This window comes from Melanostigma gelatinosum, assembly GCF_949748355.1.
Source record: "Melanostigma gelatinosum genome assembly, chromosome: 8".
In the NCBI taxonomy this organism is placed as follows: Eukaryota; Metazoa; Chordata; class Actinopteri; order Perciformes; family Zoarcidae; genus Melanostigma; species Melanostigma gelatinosum.
The window spans coordinates 11386196-11408152 of NC_136641.1; the positions used below are offsets into that span (position 1 = coordinate 11386196).

Sequence of the window (21957 nt, forward strand, 5' to 3'; positions counted from 1 at the left end):
CCATAATTTACCTCTTTTTACTGATATTGCAAATTAGTACATCTACCATGTAGTTATTCTTTACACTACTACATGATCATACAGTCTTTAGATGTTTACTGTTGCAGTTTATTTTGCATAAACTACTTTTAAAAATGTCATCAGGGTCACAGTTTATATGCATTTAGAGAATAAAGTCTGTTAAAAAATAGTGTCCGTGAAGCAAAAATTAGCTGAGAACCAACTATTCTCCAGAATGTATCAAAATGATACAACGTTTAACATTTTGTTGCACAAGGGCAGAATAATACTGACCAGTTCTAATAATTTACTTTCTTTTTCTAAACTTGGCCTATAATGCATTATGTTGGTATACATTTACTTTTGGCATCTCACAACGTGTTGATATTTCTATTCACTGAGACAACAGTGTTGCGGCAGGAGAGGAATAACAACATGGAGTTCCATTTTTTTAATTGTATGCTGGCGTTAGCCATTGTTCACTGTAATATGGTATTAAAATCATCATTAACCTGCACCCAAATGTTGTATCTTTATTCAACATGACATTAGCTCTGTGTCTTTTAAAAAACAATTGGCCCAACATCCTAGATTTGACCAATATATATATTTTTTATTCTATAAAGAAATTAACATGATCCTTTTCACAACATTCATGATATAATTGTTTATACTGTCTTTAGTCAGACGAGTCATAAATCTTGGTTCTTGGAGAATTGCTGAATGGACCAACAACAACAGGAAATATTATCGAGTGGATTAAGCCCTTTCTCAAACACATTTCATGTCTGTCCAGGTTTACTGTCAGACTGAACTGGGATGAACTGACGAAAACACTGGTTTATGAGGTAGGGAATATACTGTATGAAATCTTATGATATTCTGTTCAAAAAGGTCACTGATAATACAAACAAGCTACTAAACCAGTCCTTTAAAGCACAAGTTTAGGTTCAAGTCTCTTAAAACAATACTCACACGCCCAAATGTGCATTGAAATACATCAGTCACGTCATTATTCCTGCTGTCCATACTGACTGTGAAGATCTATTCTTAGTGCATCTTCAATGGAAGTGATGATCCACTGTCTCATGTCAGCATCCTGAGGTATAAGTATCTCCTAAAGTTAATCTTTTACGTGTAAGACTCCCTATGACAGCGTTTCTTTGCTGAGCTGCAATGGAGGGATGGTAAAACAAAGAGGCCTAACATGTCCTAAAACTCTAAGAAGGAACTTCTCAACTGGCATGGCAGGAGGAATGATCAGAGTGACCAATAATTCAATGTGAACATATATATATATTTTTTTACGTTGTTTCTGTGGTGCTTAAATGCACTTATTTTGAGTCATTCTGGACAAAAGTGTCAGTGTCAGTTATATACAGAGCTCAAATGTATTTACAAATTGAAAGGGTTTGTATTCAGACCCTTGATTCAGTACTTTATATCAGCCCCTTGATTTGGGAAGTTTATTCCATCCTGTCAAGCTCAGATTGGATGGGAGGGTCTAGGACAGTCAGAGACTTGTCCCGATGCTCCAACATTTTCTTGGTTATACTTTGGGTCATTGTTGCTCTAGAGCAGGCTTTCTTCGCTGTATTTGGCTGCATTCATCCTTCCTTCAGTTCTCCCTGTCTCTGCCGCTGAGAAGCACCCCCATAGCATGGTGCTGCTACCACCATGCTTTACCATAGGGATGGTATTTGCTGGGTGATGCGCGGTTCGCCAGACATAATGTTTGGAGTTCTACCAAAAAGAGCTACATTTCCGTCTCTCTGGTCTGAACCAGAGAATCTTTTCCCTTATGCTCTCAGAGTCCTTTAAATGCCATTTGGCAAACTCCAAGCCAGCTGTCATTATGCCTTTTATTCAAGTGTGGCTTCCATAGAGCCACTAGACCATAAAGGCCTGATTGAAGGAATACGGCTGAGACGGGTCTTCCATCTCTGCAGAGGACTTCCGAAGCTCTCTTAGAGAGATTGTTGGGTCTTGACTCTTGTTGCTCGGTTACTCTAGGAAGAGTCCTGGGGATTCCAAACTTCTTCCATTTCACAATTGTTGAGGTAGCTGTGTTCCTGGAAACACTCAAAGCTTTAGAAATGGTTTCATACCATTAGCCTGATCAATGCCTCACCATACTTTTGTCACGTAGGTCATCAGATAGTTCCTTAGACTTCATGGCTTGGTTTGTGTCCTTACATGCAGAATGAATTGTGAGACCTTACATACATGGCTTTCTAAACTATCTCCAGTCTTTTCAGTTTGCCATATGGACTCCAATTAAGTTTGATCACAGATCATTAAAGCAAACGGGATGCACCTGACCACGGTTTTGTGGTGCCACACCAAAGGGTCTAAATATTTTCAGATGTCACTTTCTGATTTTCAATAACTTTGCAAAAAAATCTAAAGACATGCTTTCACTTTGTAATTATGAGTTATTTAGTCTAGATCAGCGGTTCCCAAACTTTTTAGGCCACGCACCCCCTTCTACATCCCGACCGGGTTCGCGCACCCCCCCCCCCCTTAATAAAAAAAGAAAAAAAAAGAAGCAACAGAGCCTTTTAAGCCTTCATAGCCGCATAAGAATCGGACCAATGAGAGAACAGTTTGCTCGCGCGTGGCATTTGTTTACAAGATTTAGTCCGCTGTTAAATGTTGCAGTGTGAACACAAACCGAACAAAGGAGCAAGTGCAACTGCAACATTGTATCATATTAATCCCTGAATCGGAACAAAGCAAACGAACTGAAGGTGTGAAAACGCCCTGAAACACTGCAACAAAGTTTCAATAACTTTCAGTGACACAAGGCGTCACTTTTAAAGAGCAACACGGATGTGAGGACACACGCACAGGCTCAGAGGCAGATTATCACATTTAATTTACAATTAATGAGCGACTAATGCAGCCAGGATGTCTTCGGACAAAGCATCGATGCGGTGCGTCACAGTGTTGTTGGACACCGGGATCATGTCCAACGTTTTTGCTTCTTTCTCCCCAATCATACATTCCACCATCTCTCTGGCAGCTGGCAAGCTCACGTCTTCGGCGATTGTGTGCGGTAGCCCCTTTCTCGCTATTCTGTAACCAGATATGAAGCCCGTAGTGCGTCATTTATAGACCAACACATGAATGAGACTCCAGTTGTTTTTGGCTGTTTTGTAACTCCTCCAATTTCGATATTAAAATATGTAAGGGGCTTTTGACTTGCACTGGCATGCTTGGTGTTCAGGTGGCGACGTAAATAAGAGCTTCAGACTGTTAGCCAGAACCTCACTGCACACCACGCACTGTGGCTTTGGGCAATCTGCGTTGCCAATCCAAGTGAAGCCCAGACACAGATACTTTTCATCATATTTCCTCTTTTTTTCCCAGTCTGATGCTCACTCTCGTTTCCTCTTTTTCACCTCGACTCCGCGATGGGCCGATGTGCTCCCGATGTGTCTGTGCTATCCCTTCCTCCTTTTCGGTCTCCTCCGTCTCATCTTCCTCTGACTCTGGCTCGATTTCTTCTCCCGGTCTCTCCCCAATAACGCACCTCTCCGTTCCCCTCGCCTCCGATTCCTCTCTCTCTCTCTCTGTCCCTCTCCTCTTTTACGACTGATAGCTTCAGATGTCCCACCTGACAGTTTTTAAATTAAAATTACATTTTTTTTAAATATTTAATATTATTACACCATCAGACCGCCATTACACTTTTCCTCTCGCGCACCCCCTAGAGGCAACTCGCGCACCCCCAGGGCTGCGCGCACCCCACTTTGGGAATCCCTGGTCTAGATTGTTGCGCAAAAATGGCTACATTTACACAATAAAACATAATCAAGTCTTCCAAAAGCAAAGGGGTCTGAATACTTTATGAAGGCACTGTATTTTTATTTAACAAGAAAATATTATCTCATGCGCAACATAGAACATAAAACACATGTTGCAAAACGTGCAGAGACTGAAAATAAATCAGATTAAGTATGAAGGTAATAATCATGGATCACAAAACACATCGAAAAAAAGGTAAAGTAACATTAATACAATAATAGCAATACATATCATAGCAAGTAATATTTAAACAGATATACACTTCATAAAAATCTTTAAAACAGATGGCACTGATGATCACAATATGATCACATAATAAGATAATGACAGCTGGATCGGCTTTCTGTCAATTAAAAAAATATTGGATTTCAAAGCCATGTCTGACTGAGGCATGTAGGGAGCAGCATAACTGAATGCTCTTTCTGTTGCTCAGTAATCACTTGAGGAACAGAAAGAAGTTCCTGGAGTGTAAACAACGTATGGTTGAGGCTGAACCTCAGTGTGTGTTTGTAAAAGGCATCTCCACAATGCAGAACAGACAAAGAAAGTGTTTATTCTCTGCCTTCAAAATAAAAGCAGGACTAAAATAAAAGCTAACTTAATTACTTGTTTTTTTTTACCAGTTGTGTAATAAGTAATGTGATGTTTTTGCCGCAGATAACTGAAAGCACAAATGTACAAAACATTGCTACACTATACACATTCATATAATATACATTATTATGGAACTAATATGTTTTACAAGGTCTAGCCATTAACTATGAAAGACATTTTGTAAAACAATTGGAGGAAAGGGGACATAAATAGTCCCTTAACACGGTAACCTCTAAAAGCTGAGATCCACGTTGTCCAGTTTTGTCCAAGCTGAGGTCAGTGGGGGATGGGTCAGTGTGAGCTCTCTGCTATACAATCTCTCTATAACCATGCTGTCGTTACCATACACAGGTATTGTAGAGAGAAAATGACACTGGATATAAGGACACATTGTCGTTTCATTTATTCCAGGATTTTGCATGCATTGTCCAATATAGACGTTCTTGTCTGGTGACGGGGTTGATTTTGCAGTAAAACTGAGTGAACCGAACTTTACAGATCAAGTTCAGTCTACTCAGAGCAAAGATCACCACAACAGCCGTCTACGGTCTTCTGTGACTTATTAGGGAGCTTTCTGACATTTGAATAAATCCTCCTAATGCTGTCTTTAGACTTAATATACATCCTGCCTTACAAACTGTATAGGATTTAAAAGAAGCTTGCATTTAAGAGGCGGTCGAATGAAAGCTGAGTTGCATTATGGAAATTGTAGGTTTTTGGAGTTTGCTTCAGACACGATATCTTGGCCACTGCTGCTTCGACTTCCATTTACATGTCTCTTTAATATGTCTCCTAACTTTTGTTTATAGAAGTGCAATGATACTAAATTGTTGGGCAAGCCCTTTAGATTTGGATATGTGCCTGTTTTGGCATCACATTATATCGTTTGATTCTAATCAGTAATGGCTTTCAGGTGGGATACCACAGCTGGCAAAGAGCAAGGTGCGTGAGAAAACCGTATTCTCAATTGAATGGATAAAAAGTAATTTGCGTATAGATGCTGTTTATGTTATTTTACTCCATTTAAAACCTTATTTGTTTAAAAAGAGCTGATGAGTGACGACCAAGCTTGATGCTCTGCACCGCACAGACACATGCAAATCAGTCTGTTTACAAAAAACTCCTCTGACATCGATTGGGGGCTTTGTTCAATGGATGTCCCTTTGTTCAAACTCATTTCTTTTCAGTTTTCTGGTCAATTTAAATTTTGGTTTCATTTAAATTTTCATAGAACAAAGTATAAGCCTCACAAAAACAGTAAAACAACTGATTTGAGGAGAACAAATGCTTGCAATATCAGAGAGGCACACAATCTTTATCATAATCAAAGACAGAATCCAAGTGATAACTTTGACTAAAACCAGTCAGTGAAATAAAGAGAAGACCACTGCAGGTTATTCGCCTGAAATACATGATCACATTAACGTTTTGTTTCGCTCTAATTGTACAACGTTTGACCTATTTTACTGCCACAAGAAACATGCGGGGCAGAGTGATGTGTCCTGACACCCTGACCAAGATGGCTGTCATTACATATCAACAATAAGACGTTTGCTTATAGTTGTTGTAGCTGGATATGGTGTTCCCATTGTTTGAGACTCAGGACAAACACCGAAGCCTCTCCGCTCACATCACGCTGAAGCAAAAGTCATGTGGAGTCCGCCTCGCTGTTTCTCCCCCATTCCACGCATGTGACTCTTAATTCGCATGAAGTTTCGGAACATTTTCAGACAAAGGCTTCCTGTTATCCGGCCTGCACAGATGGGTTACTGACGCCGAATATGCTTGAAAAAGACAAAAGAGGACTCTAACCGTACGAGCAAAAACGGAGAAGTGTACCTCCCCCCCAACCCCCACCATTCCCATCATCCCTCCATCCCAGCAGCGCGGTGAGGGGCGCGTGCAGCAAGTGTGCCTTTCAGTTTCAGGGGCATCGCTTGGCTTTGTTGAAACAGGACAATAACATATAAATGTAGATATATTATTGTATTACATATATATTTATATGTATAATAAAAGCATCTTGATGTTTAAGATTGTCAGTGTGCGCTTTTAGTGTGTATTTAACGTAATACTCTTACAAATAAACCTTACAGACCAGCATCTTTACCTCCACCAACAGCTTTGAGCTTCGTGTTTCGTCATCACCACACTATATTGATAAACAAGCATTTCGTGATAGCTTGGACGCTAAAATATCCAGGGGGTGAGAATGACTTATTTCAGTTGGACAACAACATGGAACCATAAGAAGCATGCAGATGGGGCACCCACGCTAAAACTGCGTGGAGATCATGTGTCGTGCGTGTAAAGTATATCGAAAAAGATAATGCAATGCAGACTGTGTGTGTGTGTGTGTGTGTGTGTGTGTGTGTGTGTGTGTGTGTGCGTGCGTGCGCGCATAGATAATATATGGATAGATCCACGGTGGGACAGGGAGATTGGCTGTTCAGGATGCTGGTGTAGTGCAGGTGGAGTATATGGGTCGTGGGGTCGATGGTTGGAGATTGGGGGTGGGGTTGAAGGCTCGGTAACAGACAGCCATCTGGTCTCCATGGCGCGTGCTGCGCGTGGTTCCCTTGAGTGCAGTGGTATTTGATGGGTTGTCACGTCTATCTAGTTTTTATTTTAAAAACCTGAAATCTCAAAGCTGTAATTCAAAGTTTGATTCATGCCTCACATGACACGATGGTTGGTTATTACATACACAAAGTCCACAAGGTAATAGTCTAAATGTGTATAACACCTATAAATTCAAACTCGCGGCAGGCTCATCTATTTTTTGGCGGTGGCTATTGTGATTGGAGTGCATGCTCCCTCGTTACCCAGCCTTTGTTTTCAGCCCCCACCGCCTTGCCTGAGGCGTTGCGGGATACACCCTACAGGTAGAGCCTCCCCCAGGGCAGAAACTGCATAAAAACGTCATATGCAAAACTATTGTTGTCAAAATCCAACAGCAGATGTTATTTGAAAGTAGCGTGGCTTGGGTATGAGATTGGAGTGCGAGTCCAAACCTCTTTGGACACTTTTTCATACACGCAAGCCTGACCCCTTTGCCAGTAATGTATGTGTTGCACCTCGTTGTTTTAAGTGTGCACATTTATTTTTTTAAAGATATGTAATGTAAAGGATGAGTAATCAAACGTGAGCAAATACACGCAATACAATACAGTAACATGGAACATGGAATTCAACATGCAAACACATCTTAATAACTAAAACTGAAAACTTAAATGTTGTTGTGGAGAAAACATATTTAATGAAGTCTGTTATGTTAGCTCTTAAAATAAATGAATGCTATTTGCTTTATCACACTGAAATGACACATTATTAAATGAATGCTATTTGCTTCCCAGACAGAAATGAGCAGTGCGTAATTACGCACCAGTAACTATTTATGTGTTTTTTTACGAACAATCTGCTCCATTTACTACCTGTGAATAATTGAACCTAATTGTATACTATTTTTAAGATTTAAATTGTATAGTTTGCAGAATTGATATTTGAGGAATAAGCATTCTGTGCGTCCAAAATGTAAGCTTCTTTACGCACACATTTCTTCAGCTTGTTGATGCAGCTTTTCTTAATTTTGTCTATGGATCATAAAGCAGACACGCACTTAGTTGTTAGGCGTGGATTAGAAGACAGATGGCTATCTTATTAAATGTGATGGTTTTGTGTTGTTTCCATCGAATACGGCGAGTCCAAATCGTTTCGTGTTGGCTTGGGGGCGTACCCGTGACGCACGTTAACCGACGCCACGGACCTGCATATATACCGCAGCTCTTGGACGTTAGCGACACATCTTCACCAACTTCGGTTTTAGAGACTTCTCTGGCACAAAGACGACGCTGAAACTGTCTCCAAACATGACCTGTGAAGCTCTCCAGTCTTTTTCTTCAAGGCTAACTGTGGCCAAAAGAAAAGAAGCTCTTGAGCTCAGAAAGGTAAGCAATGCCACTGCATTTTGCTGTATTATTCTAAACATTATCTCTGATCATTTAAACTTAATGTAATGAATGAATGCTAAATATGATGTGTTCTTTTCAGACAATGAAACCTTTAATGGAAAAAAGAAGGCGCGCCCGTATCAACGACAGCCTGAGCCATTTGAAAAACCTCATCCTTCCCCTCACAGGCAGAGATGTAAGTTATTATAACTGTTTTCAGATAAATTAAAGTCAAGATGTTTAAGGTGCATGTGTTTAACATTTGCTTTTTATTATTTTCTCCAGAAGACTCGCTACTCCAAGCTGGAGAAAGCCGACATCCTGGAGATGACTGTGAGGTTCCTCAGCGACATTCCCCCAGTAAACACACAAAGTGAGTTATGGTTATATTGTTTAACACTTTTGTTGACATATGTATGTCCAGTGGACTATATTGTTGTTTTGGAACAACGAAACTAACATATCGCTTTTCTTTCAGATTCCGCTGCCAGTTACAAGGACGGCTTCAAAGCCTGCCTCCAGCGCGTCTCCACGATGCTTCCCAAAACGAGTCTGGATCAAGACGCGTGTCAGCGGGTGAACCAATTCGTCCAGCAATCCATGTCCGCCGCCGTCACTCCAGCCTGCCTGAGCTGCTGCGCTCAGAGCTCCAGGACTCTCCCTCAGATCCAACAGAGCCTCCTGAGTCTCAAATCCAGCTTCAGCTCCAGAATGGAGAGCCAGTCCCGCAGCAGCAGCGGCGGCGGCGCAGTGGCTCCCAGCCGAGCGCAGTCAACACCACAAACTGTCAGCGCCGCCATGTGGAGACCTTGGTAGATTTCTTAAATCGAAGGAGCCGGGTCTCCCAAAACCCTGTAAAAAGACTGTAAAGTGTTCCGTTAGCAGCATGTTGAGATAGCATCACTTGTAAATACGCACAGTGATTCACAGCCTCGCTACCGTTGATGAAAAGCCAGAATTCATCGTTAAATCGTATTGGTTGAGTATTATATACTTACGTTTTGCGCACGAGTCTATTGTCCGGTTTAAGTTGACAAGTTTAGGCAGTCGTATGTTTTTAAATCTGCATGTATGTATCCGGTAAATATTTAGTCCTCTTCGCGGACTAAGTGATTAAGGGCCATTGAAACAGCCCTGTAAGACCCAAAGGGTCAGTTTGTATGAATTTGCACGATATAGACTTCAGTGTTTTGAGTCTGTGCAGATGAACTATAGTAGACATATGATGTGTCATTGAAAGTATCTCCGTCGGGATGTGTTATATTTTTGCTATTTACAGCAAATGCTGTATATATGTTATATAAACATAAATAAAACTACGATGTCGTGGTAAGATATGGTGTTGTGTCTTTTGTTCCATGTGCGTAAATATGCATCGTTAACGCACAGCCATTAACGGTTATATGATGATCATACATCGGAAAATAGAATTACAACGTTTTGAAGTTGGCGCACTTCACACACAAGGACAAAGTGAATGTTGTATTGGGTTAGAATAATAGGGGCAGAACACCACACAGCAAAGCGCACACGCAAACTACTGTGCTGAGGTGCATTTTATTGAAAATGTCTTTTTTGTGTTTTGGCTTTATCGTGGAAACTAAAGCGTCTCCAGACTTTGAACTGGCCCTTGGTTCATCAAACATGTCGCAGTGTTTCACATATGGAACCACCTCTCCGTTTAATGAACAAAGACCTGGCTGAGACATCTGTCATGCAGTGTTCAACTGAATATAAACCGTTAGCCGGTGTGACTCCGGGATGGATGGATGTTGTGGTGAAACGCGCTCACGGCTGGCGCCGTGAAATGCTGCCCCCGCGTCGACTATGCGGTCTGTGCCGCCACCCTCCGACGGTTTTAGGTATTGATCTGGTTGTGGTTTATATTTCCGTTGCACAATTATGTCTTTCCAACGTAGCTCTTTGAAATGCACCGGTCACAATGTCACACAGTGGCTGTGGTGTGGTGTACGTCATATTTGAATGAACAATTGAGCATTGTGAAGTCTGAGTAGTTTCCCTACAGATGAGTCATTTCTCAAGAAGACCAGACAGAGAAGCCGGATAGGGGAGTGATTTCACTTCACATCACACAGGACTCCTGCTGCAACACGAGACCAACAAGCACCGACAGAGCCCATCGTCGTCATCATCATGTCGGGACCACCGGCACGCGAGACAGCATCCCCCCTTCAATTATGCAGGTAGGACGTTTGATACTACACAATGACACACGTGCGAGCAACCTTCAAATGCTAATAACGTGCTGTCGACCGACAACTAGCGAGAGGAGCGCAGCTACCGGCGTCGCTCCTCACAGGATGATAACCCAGATAATCCTCTTATTCTCCGGTTCTATTACTCGGTACACCGTGTTCTGCCGGAGGTCGACGACGTCCTATCTTAGCTGGTTTATGATAGCTCAAACGGCGTGTTTTCAGGTTGTTTAGCTTGTGGGTTTTCCGAGTAGAGGTGCAGACCATTTACGTCGTATGTGATGACCTCACATAGCGGTTAGCATCGGTTTGGCACGCGTTAAAACTACCAAGGACATATTAAGGTTGCCGTGTTTTAACCAAAAGTCCAATAAAAGTTTGATTATATAGCGTAGGCTTGAGCAAAATTGCTCACTGTAAATAGTTTGTCTGGAGTGTGGCGTGAAATCGCGTGCCTGACTGGTCCTTGGTTATTTATCAAGATAATAAACAGAGGAAGTACACTAAAAACAAACTGTCAGCTGTGCGTAAATACAGCGGTAAGGACTGCTGCCTATTAAAATACCATTGCAGTGAATCGGCTTCATTTCCCAGCAGCATGCAGAGTTTGTTGTAGTCCACTTGTACTCGCCCGTAGGCGGAGCCATAGAGCTCTGTCACAGTACAAAAGCCAAGTCTGCACTTAGCTGCTTCAAAAATGCCTGTCAATTCAGGTGAAAATAACTCTTCAATGACAGTTTTGGTGTTGTCATAGTCTGTCTTGTCAGTTGCATTCATTGAAAGCCTCGTTTATGTAGCTACTATGCCACATGTTGACACAGTCAATCAACTGCTCTGTATTTTCAAGAGAATAGGACGTTTCCAACCTGAGATTAAAGGAATTTATGACACCATCACTCCATGCAGTGGTTTGGTGGTTGTGAAAGCAGAGTCTTCAGCAGATACTATGACACTTAGATTCTACTGTTGAGTCCGTTATCATATTTTGCACAGTTTTCTGAACATATTTGACTGTTCAACCCAAATAAAATGAACAATGACAATAAATCCACCTGTTTGTCAAAAGTTTCAGTTGTTTAGAAATATCCTGAAAGTATTTTGGTCAAGAATAAAATGTCCTTATCAGTCAGTGATAACCTGAAGGCAGCTATTCACTGTGTATAAGCTGAATAGACAGTATGTAATTCACAGTGAGAGAAGCTGCATTACTGTACTGTGTTATAAAGAGTTGTGATATATGAGGCTGATGAGTTGATTCTGGCCTGAGTGGAAGCTGGGAAGCCTTCTTGACTTTACGTGATTGACCTGCTCATAAACGACTGAAACGTGAGAAATAACAGTTTGTTTATTAAGTGTCTGTGTGTGTGTGTGTGATGATGCAGTGTGACGCCAGCACACGGAGACGATGCCTCTAGATCTGTAACAGAACCTGAGTAGAAACTGTTTCACTGGCCATGAACTGCAACTGTGTGATGGTCAAAGTGTTATGAGGAGATGTTACTCTTTTTATTTGATGTTTCCTTGAACATGCCTTTTGAAAAGAATCCCTCCACTTGCCACAATAACCTTTACCTTCTGTTCAGACAGTTTGTACAGTTACATGCCGGCCTGTATGCAAATATAACCAGTTAGTCAGCTAGTTCGGATAAACATGCTTTTGTCAGAGACTGCGGCAATTCCCCTTATTCACAATGTTTCGTCGCAGCAATGCTGAGTCTATACTTGTCTGATGTCAAAATGTTAAAGGGTGGGCCTTACTTCTATTTTCCCACTGTCGATGGAACAAGAGTTACAATGCAGAAAAAAACATGACAACATCAGCCTCGCAAAATAGGTAGCCATCTTTTTAACAGTGTTAACGTCTCTTGAAAAACGTTGCCTGGACATTTGTGTGCAAGTCAAAATCATTTGGGGCCAGGTCGTTGCTGTTGAGACACTTTCTTCACTACAACTCTCAGTGTTAAAATGCCTCTACCGCTCAAGGAAAAACAACAAGTCCATCCTGTCTTCTCTTTTTAAGAGGAACCTCACGTTGACAGAGTCAAATGTGCTTTGACTTCTTCTTCTGTTGTCATATCAGCTCTTCCTGGGCTGCAAACTTAAATGTTGTCCCTCAAATCGACCTCTCTCTATATGTATTTTTCATTGGGTGTGATAAACCGTACAGGCCCACTAAACTATACATAGACAGAATGGATCATCTGATTCATCATCACTCGTCTTACAGTACAGTTGGAAACATTTGGTCCGAACCTTATCTTTGATTTACTAGAACTATAGACTAAAAGGTTCTTGACCGTGACCTGGCCTCTTCCTTGTTTACTGTAGTTGCTACGTAACTCTTTTCTGCTCACATTGGATCACTGGAATATGGCTGGGGCTGTGACACTGCCACTAGCTTACTGTGGCTTCCTTACTAATGTGGTAGTTTAGGTTTAAACTTATGCTCCTATTGCTTGCAAGTTGCTTTGCATGAGAGCATCAGCTAAACGTTTTTCCTCAGGCCGCTCTTGTTAACACAAATGTCTTTTGGGAAATTCAACCTTAAACCTTAAACTTAAACCTTTTTTAATCGTCAACTGGTGTGTGCCTGTCTGTGCAAACACACACGGGATTGCGGTGTGTATTTTAAATTTGTGTATAACACAGTCGTGAGTGTTTGACGAATACCTGTCTTACCTGGTGATGTAAGATTGCCTGGCTTCAGGGCAGTTTGATCATGTAAATGTTGCAGAACCCCCGTCCACCCAAGTCACTTCTTTTTGCTTTGCTGTGTTCTTGCCGATGGGACTCGGGACAGAAATGATGCCAAGATACTCTTTTCTGAAGCGGTTTTGCAGCGTTCGCCACTATTCTACTCTCCACAGGTAAACGTTCGGTGTTCTGTGTTTGCCTCAGCAAGCAGTGAGAAGATTTTGATTATATTCATGCACTTGTGCATGGCAGCAGTAGTATGCCATTCACTTATTTGTAAACTTTATTTGAATGGTGTCCAGATGGACTCGCTACACCATTCAAATACATTTGTAGAATACATGTGAGAAATACAGACACAATGTGGGTGTAGTGTTACAATTTCAAAACCAATATGCATACCTGTATAGAGGATCTGTATGTTCTAGATATGTAATATTCATGGACATATACGCTGCTTTATCTATACCCAGACAAGACCTCATACCTCAGTGATGGATTATTTGTAGGTTGTACATTACATACAATATTAGGAATTGTTAACACAGTGCTCCTGTGAGATTCAACATCGGCACTGTAAAGGGTTATTGTGTTCCACTGTATGTAATAGAAGTGATCACCATTCTGAAAGGGGCCGTATATGTGAACAAGATTAAAGGGCAGAGGGACTTCTAGACTAGTAAACTTTCAATCCTGGCAGAGACTTTCACCTTTCAATCAGTTCACCAGCGGCACGGTTTGTTCTTTCCGTTCACGTTCTTTAAAAGCGTTATCAGTGGCTTTAGGTGTGGCTGTGTCTTTGCCCCTGTTAGCTCGTTTGTTTGTCTTCAAGTGGCACATTTCTAAAACCTATAACTAGATACAGTGAGGACAGGTCTTGTTGCACTTCACTGAAAAGCATTTTTGATTGTGATCTTGGTCCAGTACTGCTGTTCTACTTCAGGATTTCCGAGCTATTGTTAAAGGCAAGGCAAGTTTATTTGTATAGCACAGCGTAGGGCTGGGCGATATGGCCTAAAAAAAAAATCTCCGATTTTTTTACAAAAAATCCGATTCACGATTTAAATCGATTTTTTCCCCCACAAATTTTTGCAGATGACAGAAGCCGTTGAAAACAATTTTTTATTTTATTTTGTGATGATTTTCCCTCGTAGGTTGATAAAAATAAAGTGCAAACAAAACCTGAACATTGTAGAAAGGTGCCTGTAGTATACAAAAAGTATTTGGTCACTCTTTTGTTTCCCTGAATCATTTAAATATAAAATTAAATTAAACATAACATTAAATGGCATTAAATAGTAGCCTTCCATTGTAAACAACTGTGCAAATGTAACTTTTTACACTAAGCTTTTCTAACTGAATACACTGATACAAACACAGCATGAAATAAAATGTATGTGACCCTTTAACATTCACATTTTCAAAAGTGCAACATCTGATCTAACATCAACATAACATATTTTGCACAGTAAATAAGTGCATGTAAACAAAATCAAGTGCATTCACAACATAACCAACAGTATTAAACAGTAGTGCATGTTTTTTCTAAATATTTTTTGCCAGGAAGACGGCATCGCTTGTGCTCCCGCGGTCCTGCTCCCTGCTCAGGGCGCAACGCTTCTCCCACTCGGCGGCATGCCTCTGTTTGAGGTGCTGCATTAAATTTGTTGTGCTGCTTGATTTTGTAGCAATAGCTTTTAGACAGACCTTACATCGTGGTGCTGTTTGTTCGGTGTCAGATGACATGAACCCGAACCATTTCCAGACCACCGAAGACACATTCTTCCCTCTCTTAAGAACGAGAGCTTCACTGCTGGCCGCCATTGTTTTCGTTTGTAAACAATGCGCGCGCACTCAACTACGGGAACCCAACGGGGGGGAGGAGTGGGGGCGATTTTCTCGATTTTCAATAAAACACATCGCCTTAAAGCACACATTCGAATTAATCGATTAAATCGATTTATCGCCCAGCCCTAGCACAGCGGTTCCCAAACTTTTTAGGCCGCGCACCCCCTTCTACATCCCGACCGGGTTCGCGCACCCCCCCCCCCCTTAATAAAAAAAAAAAAAAGACAGAGCCTTTTAAGCCTTCATAGCCGCATAAGAATCGGACCAATGAGAGAACAGTTTGCTCACGCGTGGCATTTGTTTACAAGATTTAGTCCGCTGTTAAATGTTGCAGTGTGAACACAAACCGAACAAAGGAGCAACTGCAACAAAGCAAACGAACTGAAGGTGTGAAAACGCCCTGAAACACTGCAACAAAGTTTCAATAACTTTCAGTGACACAAGGCGTCACTTTTAAAGAGCAATACGGATGCGAGCACACACGCACAGGCTCAGAGGCAGATTATCACATTTAATTTACAATTAATCAGCGACTAATGTAGCCAGGATGTCTTCGGACAAAGCATCGATGCGGCGCGACACAGTGTTGTTGGACACCGGGATCATGCACAACTGTTTTGCTTCTTTCTCCCCAATCATACATTCCACCATCTCTCTGGCAGCTGGCAAGCTCACGTCTTCGGCGATTGTGTGCGGTAGCCCCTTTCTCGCTATTCTGTAACCAGATATGAAGCCCGTAGTGCGTCATTTATAGACCCAACACATGAATGAGACTCCAGTTGTTTTTGGCTGTTTTGTAACTCCTCCAATTTCGATATAAACAATGTAAGGGGCTTTTGACTTGCACTGGCATGCTTGGTGTTCAGGTGGCGACGTAAATAAGAGCTTCAGACTGTTAGCCAGAACCTCACTGCACACCACACACTGTGGCTTTGGGCAATCTGCGTTGCCAATCCAAGTGAAGCCCAGACACACATACTTTTCATCATATTTCCTCTTTTTTTCCCAGTCTCCTCCGTCTCATCTTCCTCTGACTCTGGCTCGATTTCTTCTCCCGGTCTCTCCCCAACGCACCTCTCCGTTCCCCTCGCCTCAGATTCCTCTCTCTCTCTGTCCCTCTCCTCTTTTACGACTGATAGCTTCAGATGTCCCACCTGACAGTTTTTAAATTAAAATTACATTTTTTTTTAATATTTAATATTATTACAGCATCAGACCGCCATTACACTTTTCCTCTCGCGCACCCCCTAGAGGCAGCTCGCCCACCCCCAGGGGTGCGCGCACCCCACTTTGGGAATCCATGGTATAGCACATTTCAACAACAAGGTAATTCAAAGTGCTTCACATAAAACCATTAAAAGCATCAAAACATAAGGCAAAAGAAAAGGAGATTTAAAAACAATTAAAGAAACAGTGTAAGAAATAAAATTCAGTAGTAAAAAGTAAAGGAGATTTAAAACATACATTGAAACAATAATCGATGTCTCCCTGAGACATTACGCTGCACGCAATCAACCATACACTGCCGCAATTCTGCAATTACTCGCACACAAACCACGTCTGGATAAGATCTCTGCCGAAAAAGAGGAACCTGAGACACAAACACAGCAGCTGAGCCTCACATGTTATGACTCCGCCTGTCACACAAACCCAGGTGTGATAATGGCAGATTTTATTGGTCATCCGCTGTCTATCTGTGCATCAGTGGGTGTGTCCAGATCCTGTTTGACCACTAAGGCGGGGTCAATGTTAACACATGCATTGACATCACTCGCCACAACCACGTCAGTGCCTAGAATCTCTGAGGAAGTGAATGTAGAGATCGTATAAAAGGGAAGTGGGCCAGAGAGTCGGAGTGAGAGTCTGGCAGTGCAAAGATGCGTTGCTTTAGGCCTCGGAGCGGCAAGGCAGCCGATGGAGAGGCAGCCGTGGTAGAGAAACGCCAAGCCAGTCAAAGTCAGCAAGCCAGCAGAGATGTCAGGGAAGGTGTGGAGGCAGGAGCTCAGCAGCATTATCAACTCAGCAGGTAGTTTATTTCTGACTAACACACACACACACACACACACACACACAATGATGCGGACTATACGGGATACTATGTCTGGTTTAAAAATGTAACTCATCACAAGTATTTAAAATAATCTATCTCACACTAAATGCTGCCTTTGTTGAGCCTTTTAATTGTTGTTCCAACTGTGTCAGAAGTGCTGACTGAACTCTGGTCAGTTTTGAGGCTGTAACTGTTGATTAGATTGCGATATATTATGAATATTAGAATGTAACTTCAATAAATACTACAGCCTCATATGTCTCTCTACCTTTCACAATAATTGTCTTCATCACAGGAGTGTAGTCCGCTCACATGCAACTCTGACTGTTTTTAGAGGAAGTCTACCGTACAAGGAACATTAATTGTTGCAAGATGGCATCAGTAGTATTCTCCAGAGGGTTAGTTATTGTTGTAACAATAGACAAATACTTAACAGGACTAATGCTCAGTCATCTCTACCAGAAGTAAACATTCACCTTCCTGTGGATTGCTAATCTTGTCAAGATGTGGACGTCCTGGCTTCGTTTTTGGAACACACCTTTGTCAAGCTTTTTATGTGATTCCTTTGATTGGTCAGATCTCAGTGCAACGGTGCATACCTGGTTTGGTTGGAGTTTGTAAGCAGCTTAGATTGTAACCGGTTGAACTAGTTTAGCCCACACACTGAAGAACATGACAGCATGCTGAACTGTCAGCGATGATGATACTGTATCTATTCATCAGATAGACATGCAGGCTGGAGTCAAATACTGCAACAATAATATGTTTTTATGTTTTGCTCAATAGAAGTCCTCTCAATTCATGAGTAGAAGCACATCACAGCAGTATGTCCCTCGATAGTCCTCTAGTTTCAACAAACGACCTGTCTAAATATCAGCCTGATTCAACTGAATATATCAAAAACTACTTATGTCGGGTGATTGAAATGCTCTTTGTAACTACTCGGTGACTCAGTTTAGGCACATTTCATGTTGTTGGCTCAGGCCTGTGTTAAAAGAATCACGAAGTGACTCTGAAATCATGGATCAACAATCTATTAAAGCCTCCCATTCTTAAAGAAAATAATATGAAAAGTCAATTTTAACATTTATTGATCAATAGTATTTTATTTTCTAACAAGATGCCAGGAAGTCTTCTTACAAGATGCTAAAAGCAGATGTTGTAGTCCTACCATCAGACCCTCAGTCCTGCTAACTTGTCTTCTCTTTACTGTAGGATGATGCGGCCGGACGACGCCAACATTGGGGGCAACGTCCACGGCGGCATTATCCTCAAGATGATCGAGGAAGCCGGATGCATCGTCGGCACGCAACACTGCAACACACAGAGCGGGGTAAGAGACAACAACTATAGTCAGACCATACCCAGAGTGTTTTACTGCACCGTGGGTAAATCTATATTGCAAGACTTCTCTCCGTAAGTTGTTATCAGGTTAATTTCTTTAATTCAATTCAATTTAATTTAATTTGGGGGAGAAAAAAACGGAGGAAACCTTTGGGAGAGCAACAGAGGAGGGATCATTACTTACATTAACCACTTCATTTATAAATATGGAAATGGGAAAAAAATGAAAATGAGGCAAGTAAAGAACCTTGAAGGAAAGAATTGTTTCTTTGTGTTGTTCCTCTCTCCAGCATGTGATGATTCATTGTTGTGTTGAAAGACGGTTAGAGATACAAAATCTCTTAGAACCACTGTTCTAGAAATCATAAAATATTTATTAAGACGGTCTGTCCAGCAGTAAAATAACAGTTGGTTTATTTCATTTGAAAAGTAGTTCACTGTCTAAATCATGACATAATTCCACATAGTTCACCTTGTATAGTAACAGTATGTAATAGGGGTGTCACGGATCACAAACCTCACGGTTCGGTTCGGATCACGGTTCAGGAGTCACGGTTCGGATAATTTTTCGGATCAACAAAGAAAAGGGGAGGAGACAAACATAACTTTGCTTTCCATTTATGAATGAAAGAACTTCAAGAACACTTAAAGCAAAGAACTTTGGGCGATAGCCTGACATGAAAACAAAAATATTGAAGATGTCCAATTTGAAACAAAATGAAATACATAAATAAAAATAATACATTCAAGAATTCTGTTAAGTTTAAGTGCAACATGAGGTATGTTGATATCCTCGTCCTTTCATCAATATTGAAAGAAAGAAACAGCCAGTGGGCTAGCTTCCACTGTTTACACTGAACTGAACTGCTCAGCAACACCGTAGGTCTATATTTACTTCCTGTCAGGTTATGCCATTCAAATACACAATAATGTTACATTACTGTGACATTATTTTCAAAAAGATGAGAATATCTCCATTGTCTGGGGAGAGGGTCGACCTTTCTGTGGTGACTGGAATATTATTGGGCCTGTCTAGCTTCACTCTGATACTTCTGTCAGCACCTGCCCCAGGTGTGTGACTGTGTGACTCTCACAGAGGGGGCGTGTCTACAGCACCTGCCCCAGGTGTCTGTGTCTGTGTGACTCTCACAGAGGGGGCGTGTCTACAGCACCTGCCCCAGGTGTGTGTGTGTGTGACTCTCACAGAGGGGGCGTGTCTACAGCACCTGCCCCAGGTGTCTGTGTCTGTGTGACTCTCACAGAGGGGGCGTGTCTACAGCACCTGCCCCAGGTGTGTGTCTGTGTGACTCTCGCAGAGGGGGCGTGTCTACAGCACCTGCCCCAGGTGTCTGTGTCTGTGTGACTCTCACAGAGGGGGCGTGTCTACAGCACCGGACTATGAATCACTCCGCCGTGGTGAAAGCAGTCTCCACAGTCTTTTCCTTCTCATAGAGGTCTGGAACAGCTTCACACTGAAGTGGTGCGTGAGTGGATTTCATAGCGTGGCTCAAGCATTTTAACCAGATTTAGAAATCCTTTGTTTTCTACACCGGAGTGTCCCCGTCGCTGACATGCCCGATGTTTTGCCGTTGTCGTGCGTCTCTCTTTAAATAACGCCTACATACCGTAACGCTTTGTCCACCACCCTCATCCGTCATTATACGTTACAGGGAAGACAAAATGTTCCCAAACTTGCGACTTAAATGACGCCGCGGCTTCTGACGTTCCTCCGCTCGCCATGACTTCAACGTTAAATGCTTCTAAGCTGCTCCGTTCACTGAACACACTACTGCTTTATATCTGTTCACTGACACTCTGCATTGATATTCGGGGACTTGTTACTTGAAAAGGAACAGCAACAGTAAAACTGTATTACACACTATGATGATTACACTGTAAAAAAAAAAAAGAAATACTTGATTGATCCGCGGTTCATGAGTGATCCGAACCGTGAGGGGTGATCCGAACCGTGAGGGGTGATCCGAACCGTGAGGGGTGATCCGAACCGTGAGGGGTGATCCGAACCGTGAGGGGTGATCCGAACGGATCACGGATCGATCCGTGATCCGTGACACCACTAGTATGTAACAGCTTTTAAATCTCTTGTGTCCAAACTGCACGGCTGCATTAATGTTGCTGTTATTCAGTGTTGCATCACTCAGATCGTCTTGGTTTGACTTTTCACCTGGTGAACTTTAACTGGTTTCACCTGCTCCAACAATGCGATCGTATCCTGCTGATGTCATGATGCGTTTCACTGTTCAGATAAGATATTAAGACAAACACAACATTTATGGACACAACAAACATTTACACATGGGACTGTTGTCATAAAGAATAGCAGTGTATTCTTGAAATCATCGAAAACATTAAAGTCAAAATTAAAGTCAAAAATGACTTTCAGCTTTCAAGCTAACTCCTTTAATCTATAATATATTGAACACCATTTACAAATGCAAAAGCATCTCCAGTGTTTTTATCTGGAAATCAATTTCTATGCTTCATGTTAAGTGGTTATGTCATGTTATATGAAGGGTCAGCAGGATTTTGTCCTGGTGTCTGCGATTCATTGGTTTTGTAGTATTTGAGATTCACAATAAAGGACAAATAACTACTTAACTTGTGAACAGTTGCTCCTTGAAGTTACACTTCACATAAAACACCCAGTGTGAACCAGGAAGATAAAGAATTACAGACGAAAGAAGCCATCATAATCAATTGTGTAACCTGTTTTAACAAGGAAGTATTTTCTGTCATGTCTAGGCTTAAGTTTCCTGTGTCCATGCCCATCTTCCGACACTGATTACATTTTTCTTTTTGCATTTATCTTTCATAGACATCTCGGTGCCTTTAACTTGTCTGATTAGCGTCTCTGTGGAGTCAAGCAGGCATGTTTTCTTTAACTTGTGAAAGTATGTACGGTATATTTGTGCAAGTTTGAGGTTTTGCTGTTTCTCCTCTCTAGGACCGCTGCATGGCAGTTCTGGTTCGGATGGAGAAGACGGAGTTCCTGTTCCCCATGTTTATTGGCGAGGTTGCCCACGTCACAGCTGAGATCACTTACACCTCTAAGCACTCACTGGAGGTGCAGGTCAAAGTCATAGCTGAAAACATCCTGACAGGTGACTTGCTAGCATTTGATACTTTTTCAACAGGCATTTAATTCTTTGATAATATGTTTAAATTAGTAATAAACTGAAATTTCATTATAGGCATGCTATTGAAATCCTGCCTTTGTTTATAGAAGTAATATTAGTAATGCTGTTACAGCTCTGGTAACAATATGTAGAATTTAAAGAATGTAGTTTGAACCTGCCGCCTCACCGCCTTCACCTTTAGCCTCATTCTTATCGCGTCAGAGGAGAAGAAAGAATGACAGACATCCAGGTTCACAAGTATTCACAGGCAGGAAGACGGACAAAACACACACATACACAAGGATAGCCACATA

The 21957-nt window shown here is 41.7% G+C and overlaps 2 protein-coding genes across 3 annotated transcripts in view; both read left to right on the forward strand.

The window, feature by feature from the left end:
- Nucleotides 1-7092: 7092 nt before the first annotated feature.
- On the forward strand, nucleotides 7093-9170 carry LOC306780656 (transcription factor HES-2-like; the record flags this gene model as incomplete). The annotated part of the gene is made up of 6 exons (XM_079273091.1): nucleotides 7093-7125; nucleotides 7234-7289; nucleotides 8231-8351; nucleotides 8455-8550; nucleotides 8640-8727; nucleotides 8833-9170. The coding sequence occupies 6 exons, from the start codon at nucleotides 7093-7095 to the stop codon at nucleotides 9168-9170; spliced, it is 732 nt and encodes a 243-aa protein (XP_079129217.1).
- A 1282-nt stretch (nucleotides 9171-10452) lies between these two features.
- The window catches only part of acot7 (acyl-CoA thioesterase 7), a gene marked incomplete at its 5' end in the record, with an annotated part of 53642 nt that continues 42137 nt past the window's right edge, over nucleotides 10453-21957 (forward strand). The window contains 3 exons of one of the 2 annotated variants that reach the window (XM_079273797.1): nucleotides 10453-10558; nucleotides 18378-18495; nucleotides 21472-21628. In XM_079273797.1, the coding sequence (XP_079129923.1) occupies nucleotides 10509-10558; nucleotides 18378-18495; nucleotides 21472-21628 (325 nt within the window). Of the gene's footprint in view, nucleotides 10559-16989; nucleotides 17139-18377; nucleotides 18496-21471; nucleotides 21629-21957 lie in introns of those variants that run through there. The other variant, XM_079273796.1, reaches the window with a different exon arrangement.